At 35.2% G+C, this 10,732-nt stretch overlaps 2 protein-coding genes across 3 annotated transcripts; one reads left to right on the plus strand and one right to left on the minus strand.

Annotated features, from left to right (window-relative positions):
- Positions 1–625: 625 nt before the first annotated feature.
- LOC119263300 lies at positions 626–5,835 on the minus strand. 2 transcript variants are annotated; one of them, XM_037538215.1, is made up of 4 exons: positions 5,780–5,835; positions 4,648–4,747; positions 4,043–4,147; positions 626–1,485 (listed from the first exon to the last, which is right to left on the minus strand). In XM_037538215.1, the coding sequence occupies exons 1-4, from the start codon at positions 5,827–5,829 to the stop codon at positions 1,024–1,026; spliced, it is 717 nt and encodes a 238-aa protein (XP_037394112.1). In that variant the 5' UTR covers positions 5,830–5,835; the 3' UTR covers positions 626–1,023. The 2 variants fall into 2 exon arrangements, with proteins under 2 accessions (XP_037394112.1, XP_037394111.1); XM_037538214.1 differs by having other exon boundaries at positions 4,043–4,150.
- A 537-nt stretch (positions 5,836–6,372) lies between these two features.
- LOC119263266 (CWF19-like protein 2 homolog) lies at positions 6,373–9,946 on the plus strand. The gene is made up of 5 exons (XM_037538106.1): positions 6,373–6,715; positions 6,800–6,895; positions 8,635–8,730; positions 9,463–9,618; positions 9,783–9,946. Exons 1-5 carry the CDS (start codon positions 6,607–6,609, stop codon positions 9,944–9,946), a joined length of 621 nt encoding a protein of 206 aa, XP_037394003.1. The 5' UTR covers positions 6,373–6,606.
- Positions 9,947–10,732: the final 786 nt, after the last annotated feature.

A 10,732-nucleotide genomic window follows, 5' to 3' on the forward strand; every position in this document is an offset into this window, starting at 1 on the left:
TTAAGTAAAGTGAGTTCCATTTTACAGTTTATAATGTTTTTATGAATCCTTATTCAAGTGTCATGACACCCTTACGTATGTTTTCTCTGGCCCTTATGTAAAGTGAGGTCCATTTTACAGTTTATAATGTTTTTATGAATCCTTATTCAAGTGCCATGACGCCCTTATGTATGTTTTCTCTGGCCCTTAAGTAAAGTGAGTTCCATTTTACAGTTTATAATGTTTTTATGAATCCTTATTCAAGTGCCATGACGCTCTTATATATGTTTTCTCTGGCCCTTAAGTAAAGTGAGGTCCATTTTACAGTCTATAATGTTTTTATGAATCCTTATTCAAGTGCCATGACGCCCTTATGTATGTTTTCTCTGGCCCTTAAGTAAAGTGAGGTCCATTTTACAGTTTATAATGTTTTTATGAATCCTTATTCAAGTGCCATGACGCTCTTATGTATGTTTTCTCTGGCCCTTAAGTAAAGTGAGTTCCATTTTACAGTTTATAATGTTTTTATAAATCCTTATTCAAATACCATGATTTCTAATATCTTCAAGTATGTTTTCTTCCGCAACTAAGTGAGTACCATTTAATATTTAATGTAAAGACAATCATATGTACAAAAGGTACTTGAGCTTTAATATAAGACATTATTTGGAACCTATGGCTAAAACACTTTTTACATAGAATGCTACATATGAGATATGCTACATATATATATTTTCCAAACTAGTATCAATTTACAAATTTCTTTCCCCAGATACATCTGACACTTAGAATAGTAACTTGACTGAAATTACATTTCAATAACATTCAATTAATTAGTAATTCGCTATGTACTCATTTCATGCTGAAAAAATGTAAATTAACATCATTCCATCTTTAAATCTGCAATAACAATCACTTTGAGTGAAGCCGTAGTCCATTTTACAATTGTTACCTGTCGCAAAACTGATTTTACTGAGAAAACAAACAGGAGTGTTAGTATCCAAATAGTGATACAAATGAACAAATCATCCTAACCTTCATCCATCATTGGAATTTTTTCAAATCATGGATCAGTCTACCCAATAGACCTTCAGGGTGTTTATTTCCAAGCCAGTACCGCCATTCAATCAACCTAAGGTGGTACTTAAGCAGTCTAGATGTGCGATTACCCCTATGACGCCATATGTCCACCTTGTATGTCTGCCAAGCACGTTCAATATGCTGAGTGTGGCTGCCTGTCCTGGCATCAACAAAATTGTCTTTGTGGCATACAGAGAAATGTTGATATCCATACTGACTGAGCTGACCCCTATACGCACGCCATTCATCACTCATTATGTAACTTCCACGTTTGACATGGCGTCTGATCACACGAAGAAGAACACGGCGTGAGCGTGTCTTCACAAGTTTGAGGATTGGTCTTCTAGTAGTTATCCCGACCTCCAGCATACCGAAGACCCACTGCCATTTGCGACGCCAGCTGTTGCCAAATCGTCCTCGATTGTACTAGAGGAGGAAAAAGTTTGTTTAGAGGTAGTGCACTGTAAAAAAAATCTATTTACAGTAAATTATTAATAGCTTAGTTGTAAGCAAAGAAATGTAAATATACAGCAATGGACTGTAAGACATTTAACTGTTATCTTACAATATTTCTATAGCATTGAAACCGCAGTAACTATTTTAAACAGAAAGTACTTTCCTACAGGGTCAGACAGATAATAAGGAATTCACTTTGGGCCATTGGGCCCTCAATGTATCTGGTATTTAAAATTAAGTTTTTGGTGGGCCATGTTTATAGAAATACTTTAATTGTATATTTATTACATTTACAATTTCAAAGTAATGCACCACTACCAAATTAATTGTCAGGTGCTGCTTTGAAATGAAAATATTTAGTAAATTTACATCAACAACACACATTCACTTGTGTCCATTATGTGAGCAGAGAGCCATTAGGTGAAGCAGTATATTCTAAAAGGATGTTGAGTTACTTATGTTATTTAATATTCAGTTTCACTGAATCAGTTAAAGCACATATAGCTTGCAGGGCTTGTGTGTGCTTAACAAAAACATTATTCAAAAATTACTGGTAATTAATTATTAGCTACTGCTCAGGGATAAAACATTTTTAATTAATGGTAAATATTTGTGAATTTGTAAAAATACTGCTGATCTGGTGTTTTTAAAAAGAAAATGAAAAAAAAAAACAAGAAAAAAATCCAAGGTCAAAGCCAATAGTTCACAGGCTCTGCATTTTTTCTGACCAGGCAATATCAATGCCTGTGTTCATGCATACCTGTAGCAATACCAGACATGTTTTTACAGCTAAAAAGAACAGCAAGAGTACACAAAATAAAACTGACATTTGCAACTGACATAAGCTCACTGGTGAGGTATAGGTCAGCTTGATACCCAGACAGCCTCAATATTAAATACAAGTCATGTAGACATAGATTACGCAATTGTACTGATAACTATAATAATGTTTGCCAACTTACTGATTCACTGACTCCACCTCCTATATGTCTATAAGCCACTTCATTAGGTCCACCTATCTAGTATTTTCACTGTCCACTTTATCAGATCAACTGACCATATAGTTTCACTCTGTAGTTCTACACTTACAGACTGTAGTCCATCTGTTTCTCTGCATACTTTGTTACCCTGTTCTTCAGTAGTCAGGAGCCCCACAGAGCAAGTATTATTTGGGTGGTGGATCATTCACAGCACTACAGTAACACTGATGTGGCAGTTGTATTTTAGTGTGTGTTGTGCTGTGCTGGTATGAGTGGATCATACAGTTTGTGAGTGTCCACTCACTGTCTACTTCATTAGACACATCTAACCTATTGGACCACTTTGGAGATGGAAAGCTTTTGATCATAATTTATCTGAAGCCACATAGATTGTGTTGGTCATCCTCAGTCTTTCATTGGTGCTCAGTTTCAGGACACAGGACATTGTTAACTGGTAATTAAAAACTCCAGCAGCACTGCTGTGTCTGATCAAATATGCGCAGCATACATGCACAAACACTCCACCACCACGTTAATGTAAGTGCAGTGCTGAGAATGATCCACCACCCAAATAGTATCTGCTCTGTAGGGGTCCTGACCACTGATGCAAGGGGGTAAAGGGGCAGAGAATCAGATGGACTACAGTCAGTAACTGTAGAACTACAAAGCGCACATAGATCTTCAGTGAAGCTGATAAAATGGACCGATACAAGGACCGATACAAGGTAGGTATACCTAATGATTAAGTGGCTAGTCAGAGTATACTGCATTTTTATTTATGCCCAAAGTCTTTAAAATTTTTCACTAAATTTACCATATTTTGTGTTATTGTTGAAGAATTTGAAATAGTGTAAATATTTTTGGGGATTCTGGGAGTTTATTTCATAGGATCTTACACAAATGTAAACTATCATTCGCTGAAAAAATTTGCTGCATTCTTGCCAAAATACATATGATGCATCCACATATAAGATGTTCGTAACCCAATTTGAGCTGCATTTGGAGTTTCTGATCCTTTTGGCACTTGTTAAATGTTCCAGTTGCTGAAAAACAATTCATCCTCTGGTGTGTCACCATGCCAACAGCAGAGATGACTGTGATTGGTTAGAGATTGACTTTCGATGGAAAACGTTTAAAAAGAGCACATTTTCACTGTCTGAAATTGCATTTGGTGTATAAAGGCCCTTAGGTAAGGTTATTGTTTATAGCATAGGGTTACCATCCTGCTAGAGAATGATAATGTTTAACATCATGTACTAACACGCATGAACATATTTCATAAAATAAAAATGATTACAGAAAAACTGCAATGTTTTTCATAACCCAAGCTTAAGCACATTTTTCAATTTTAAAATTTTTTTTTAAGTATTGGATTTGGATTGGTGTATTTATTTTACATTACCATCATAAGTTCTGCAGGAACCTTACGAACACTGATTTTAATTGTGAATCCTTTTTCTTCCAGATCACAAAACACTAATCAAACAGCATTTGATGTGAAAAAACTCTATTACCTTAATCACACATCTAGTAAAATAATACATTACCTTCCTTTTGTGAGAGAATTTACTTTCATCTAGAACAACGAAGTGATGTCGACCTCCAACCTTCATGCCTTTGCTTTTAAGACGGGAAACAGCTTTCATGCACACCTGCTAATCATAGAGAAGTACATTACAAAACCACATATTGTATAAATATTGTAGCTGGAATATACTTCCATTTCCCATTTCTAAGCCCTTGCAAAATGTAAAAAATACAATTTAAAAATTATGCTTTGTATTTGCTTGATTTAGGTGAGTCCATTGGTTGCAAATGACTAAAATATGTTGCATTAACACAAAACAAATAAACCTAAAAAAAAAAAAAAATTGTGCTTGTGTAATGTATTTTATTTATTATCCACTTGACATGTTTAAGTAGTACCTGTTTCTTTTCACTGTATAGGCTAAATACTGTATCTGTCCCTGCCTCCCAGCTTTAATTCAGGGAGTGATGGACCACATATAACTCAACTTCTGGCTGGGTCACAACCCGATTCACCTAAATCACCAATGAGTTGTTTGTAAAACGCACAAACAATACCTGTCAAATTTGATTTACCTATTTATTTGATAGGGAACTATATATAATGAAGCAGTCATAAACAGACCTTTCTTACTGTATGTGCCATTTTGGTCAGCGTTCTTGAACTGCCAGCAATCCCGTCTTCAAGCATGTCAAGTTGTCTTAGCTGCAGACCTTGAGAAAATCTACATTAGATGTAAGAGGGTAAAACATTAGTTCAAATAACCCACAAGTTTATACACATAACTTATAAATGTCTACATTTGAGTTGGGGATGATTCTTTTGTTCTTTCAATGTTCCACCCCATTGAAAGTAATGCCCACCACCATAACACAGTCGACCACAGTGGGATGAAACAATAAAATAAATACAATTACTAATCAGTCTGCAATTTTTCATTCATTTCAGATTAATTTTTTAATAGGCACAGTGGTTTTGTACAGATTTTAGTGAAGGGAGAGGCCGAGTTGTTTCAGGATAGTACTTGTGGGGCCTGTTCTGGAAAAACTGCATTAAATAAATGCCCCATTAAATAATTACAGTGGCAAGTTAATATTATTCAAACTTTAGCTAAAGGGGCTGGACAATGGACTGTTATAATAAAACTTTATCTCAGTAATTCTGAACTTATGTGACTGGATGATCATTAGCCAAAGTCAAACTTGGAAAATATTAATTAAACTATAATATTATATAAACTAAACATTAAATAAATAATATTAAATAAACTTAAACTATAATAACTCAATTTCTATCTGCTCAGGATCTTGTATATATGTAACTGTAATCATAAAAATGTAAACAAACGCAAGCCAGCAAGCATTTTTTGTATTTTTGTTTCTTTTTAAACTTTAATTTTCAGGCAGAGGTCGAACCTTGAATTGATATCAAGATATCGAAATATGGAGGTAAAGTTCAATCAGGGGTGACTATGGTAATCAGAAAGGTCGCTAAAGTTCATTCTGTTTGTGACTAAAGCAAATGCCACTGGCTTTTGGTAAATAAAGTAACCTAATGTTAATGTTACTTTGGACAGGCGGCAATGACAGTCAACAGTTATTGCTTTCTCCTTTCCTACTACACTGTAAAAACAAGTATATGGGCCAATGACATCCTCTAAAAGCCAGCCCGTGCATAAATAACAAGTCATGAGTAACGCTAATGATAATTTCATCGAGCTCTAGAGAAGCGCTGAGAAATAAGTGTAACTAGCTACCTGTAAATGAACATCAGCCATCTTGCCAGGGATTTGCGAGATTTGTACATCACAGATCCATATCGTACTGATGTTTTCTTTGCTTTGTGGTTTGTTCCGCAAACCCTTAAGGCAAACATTAAACGGTCAATCAGTTTATTATTTTCACTGTGTTGTGAGCCAAAATGAGTCTAGGCAATGTTATGGTTTATGAAATCTAACAAAGTGCAGTCAGGCCACTTACCAGGTAAGACCATCACTGCGCGCGCTTTCTCTCAGTCGCATACGACGTGTGCAAATGCAGCACCGCATTGATCGTTTCAGTGTCCCCGGCGCTGCATCCACCTCACAGTTCTTCTCCTGTTGTTAAGTGTGTCCCGTTGATGTACAAGTTTAAGAATATCTTCACTTAAACGAGCCATACTAGGCAGAAGGACGCGCTCTAGATGTCTAAGCATAACGGAATGCTGGGAAATGAAGTTCGTACCACGTGTGTCGCGGTAGTTTTGTATTCTGCGGTAATGTTAGTTGCATGCGATTATTTCCCTTTTCATGTTTTTACCGCTTAGTCTGCAGCAAAGGAAAATCATGGTAAGTAATAATTTAGGGTCGCATATAATGGTTTCTTACTATAGATACAGCGTAGTCGTATTCTTAGGGTAGGTCCCAATGTGCAGTGTCTTGTGAATTTGAGTTCCTAGATAGCCTTGCTTAACACAGTGGTAGCCAGCTCGCTAGGTGTGGCTACCAAAATGTTAGCTAGCAAGTGGTAACATGAGCCTGAGTGTGTTTGGGCTGTGGGGTCGCCAAAACAAAAACAAAATGTTTTTGTGATCTTATTTTCTTTCATGTGTGATTATGAGAAACAGAATCGTATAACTACACGCGCTAAGTCAAAAGAACACGTTGAAAAGGAGCCAAAGGGGGAACCAGGAACATCTCTTCCTCCACAAAACGGTGTGTAACAGTTACTCAACGTATTTGGCCAGCTGGCTGGTTTAAGGCTAAATAAAGTAAAGTAACTTTATTTCTCAAAAACAGATGTGAAAATAATCACGGGCGAGAGTTCATGTTCCAGACCACAGCATGGCAAAAAGAAACTGCTGCCACGGCCCCAGTCATTATCCATCAAGAAAGGTCAGTAGCTAGATAAATTAGACCGTAAACTAACTAACTAACATGTATGTGGTTATATGTGGTTATGTGGGCTACTTAAATGGGGCTGCACAATTTTTCATTAAATTTTACTTATGATTTTTGACTTAAAACTGAAATCATGATTCTCATTTATAATTCTTTGAATAGCAATTTTGTACAGAACAATATGAATTTATGAAGGTCTTTCATTCTGTATCTTAGTGTGTGTACAGCAATTTGGAGATGAAGTGTATGTAATATGCAATATAGTGAAGTACAAAAGCTTTCTAAATAAAATTAGAATTATAAAGTATAAATAGAATCGCATTAAAAATCCTCATGTAAAACAGGCAAACTACCATCACCTTACAGCCGAGTTTGGTAATACACATGAAAGGTGTCTGCATAGCAAAACATCTTCAATACTTCATATTTCGTATTTGTTAATGTTAAAAATGTTATGTAAATGTTAAAATCAACACATCTACAGTTATAGTTGTTTCACAGAGTGGTAATATGAACTATTATGCCATTTTATGAAGATGTTTCGCTGACAGCTTTTTGTACTTAATATATAAATAGTTTACATTTTCAGTGTAAGGGATTAAAACTATGGTTACTCATAGTTCATTTTAGATTAAATAAATGTTACAAAGTAGGTAGGTTGCTTACTTTTAAGCTAAAATGAAACTTTTATTATTTAATTATTTGCAACACATGCAGTGTAAAGTAAGCAACAGGGATCTTTACAAGTTTGAATTTATTAAACTGAAAATAAGATATAAACCACAGATTATTGTTCTGTGAAAGGGGGCCTTTTATGCTCATTTTCCGTGTTCATGATTTTATTTTTGAGGTCTACTAGAATAGATTTACATGCGTCACTATTACTAAATCATTTTACCATGTTGTATTAGCATGCTAAGCTTGCCGGTAGGCAGGCAGTAAGAATTGTGTTATGGGATGGCATCACTTTGTAACAGAGAAAAGGCTGGAGTACCAACAAGGTATTTTGAGCAGCCGAGAAAATTGGTTTCTGTGGGAGAGATTTTCTCCCTCTGAACTTCGATTTGACAGAATTCATGACTTTGGAGACCATTTACATGCACAAAAAGCATAATAGGTCTTTTTTTTTAAAAAAGCATAATATGTCTCTTACTATTATACGCTTGTTATCTGTACTTATTTATTGCATATACATTTATCATTTAAGACATCCATATTACAGTCAGGTAAAAGGACAAAGCCAGGTCAAAACCAAAATCAGGGTAAAAATTCTCTGTAAGAGGGAGCTGTTAGCACCCAAGAAGTAGATTTAATGTGCGTTTGTTGAAAGGAAGGGAACTGATCTCATTAATACAGGTTTCTTTCAGCCACAAATTGCCTGTATGTGAATGAAAAAACTCCAAACTACAGTAAACATATCCTACATTTCATTTAACTAGGTCTAGGTTGTCAAGCTTGGTAGATTTCTGACAGCTTTTACAATTCCACTCAAAGTTAGGCTGAAAACTAAGACTTAAACATTTATTGTTGAATATTAACAGTATTCTGAGTGTTCTAATAGTAGCTGTTTATAATTTTCTTTCTATCTATCTTTATGTATATTGTTTGTACATTTCACATGCAAGCATAGATAATATTTGAAAGCATAAATTCTATCCTTTTATCTTGTTTTTCTTTTTCATTTAATTTCTCTCTTAATCCTTGTCTCTTCTTTTTATTTTTCTATAAAACAGATGAGAGGACATTGGCTTTGGACTCCAGCCCAGACAAGGCATCCACCTCACTTCCTAAAAAGAGAAAGCTGCAGATGGCAAGCCCCCTGAAAAAAGGTTATTATACAAAATAATTTTTTCATAGTGGGTTACATTGTATTTACACTCTGTTTATGAAGCCCTATCAACAGTGACTTTTTGTTTCTAGCAGTACCTGAGCTCAGGACTAGCTTTCTCTCTATTTGAGCTGAATTTGTTTTCCTAGAGGAGGTCTGGTATTGCAATTTGTAAGGAATTAGAATGACCAGCTATGTAAATTCCACCAATTTATCCCAGATTGCCTATATCAAAACCTCACAGCCGGATATTCACATTGGCGTTAAGAGTAAGATTACACACATACAAGAAAACAAGTTCCAGGTGAAAGAAAGCATTAGGCTAGTAATGTGAGATAATTCAGCGTAACAGATTTCACACAACAAGACAGAAATCATATTGCCTTCTGAGAGGTACTTTCAAGATACCTTATGTTCATTCTCTTTCTAATTGTGCCTTGACTAGTGTTGAATTTGAGTATTTTTTTTTTTTGCATCGCAAATGCATTTTTAAAATGCCATCCGCTAACTTTTTGTACCACATAGCCCTAAATATGATATGCTTGTTTCCATTTAGTTATATACTATACATTTTAAATAGGGCCCAGAGTCTTTTATTAGGTCTGAAGACAGACTGGAAAGTCAGTGTCTGCAATATATTATCTTAGCTTATGGATAAACTTGATCCATTAGGTCTATTCTTTTGTCTCAGATGTCTTGTAATTTTTTGAAACGGTTACCTTTTTCATGGTAGGGATGTGTCCCACAGCTGCTTTGGAGCTTCAAAAGTTGAGGGGCAAAGTTGAACTGATGGAACAAAAGATCAAAATGCTGGAACAAGTGAATTCGGATCTGAAGGATGACAAAGAATTTTTGCTCAGCCAGATAAAATCATCGGCTCCTCAGCTGAGTATGTATTAAAAAACAGCAACAATGTATTGTAACACATGGGGTAAATTAATACATATAACATAATACATACATGACAACAGACTTAAACCTAATCCATATTCTTTAAAACAGCATTTTTCTTGTTTTCTTCCTCCCTTATTTATTTCATTATTGTATACCCAGAGAGGCAAACCATTCAGACTTCATCAGATGACGAATCGAGCACATCATCATACACGTCCAGTTCTTCAGAGGAGGTGCCAAAAAAGAAAAAGAAGAAAAAGTCTTCTCGTGGATGTGATAACGACAGTCTTCAACTTGGCAACAGCAGGACCCGTAGTAAGTGAATAAGCACACTCTTCTGATCACTCCCTTCCTGGTTCCTTTTCTCACTCCACCTTATTACTGATTTTTCCTGTTTACTTTGACTTATTACTACAGTGGTCATTTTAATGATTGTCTTATGCTGCAACGTAATGTAAGAGCAATATTGTAGAAAACTGTGGGAAAAAAAATCACAGTTCTGAAAAAAATATGCGTTCAAAAAAGTTTATTTAATTTAATTTAATAAATGAATTAGATCAATACAAAGTTCTTTGTCATTTAATACAAAGTCTTCATAATTGAGAATAATGTACAGCACCATTAGAAGACATTTTTAAAAACCTTGCCAGAAAATTTGTAGTGGCTTTTACAATGTGCTTCTGTACTGAGTGTTTTTGTATTCTGATTGGAAACTGTTGAACACTAACAAGTAACCTGTTGCAAAAAGTAGCACGTCTAAACTTAGCAAAGTACCTGCTCACAGGTAAAAAAAAAACAAAACAAAAAAAAACACTTTTTGGTTGTTTTCTGTCAAAGCAAACACTTCTTGGCTGTAGTCAGAGGCAGGACAGAGGTTTCCTGTTGCTCTACATTAATTAATTAATTAGCTGGAGCAAAAAGGAAATTAAGACCAGACTGGGTCTCCTGCACCAGTCTTTACTGAGCCTGTTGAACACCAAGAGCATGCTCTGATTTACTGGACTGGACAGGTTTACTTGGATTAGCACTATATGCTACCCACAACAACAAAAATTGTTTATCGGTTATGTTTTCTCATTACTTTGCTGTGTTACATAATACACTTTTTT

Source organism: Pygocentrus nattereri, chromosome 4 (genome assembly GCF_015220715.1).
Source record: "Pygocentrus nattereri isolate fPygNat1 chromosome 4, fPygNat1.pri, whole genome shotgun sequence".
Taxonomy (NCBI): domain Eukaryota; kingdom Metazoa; phylum Chordata; class Actinopteri; order Characiformes; family Serrasalmidae; genus Pygocentrus; species Pygocentrus nattereri.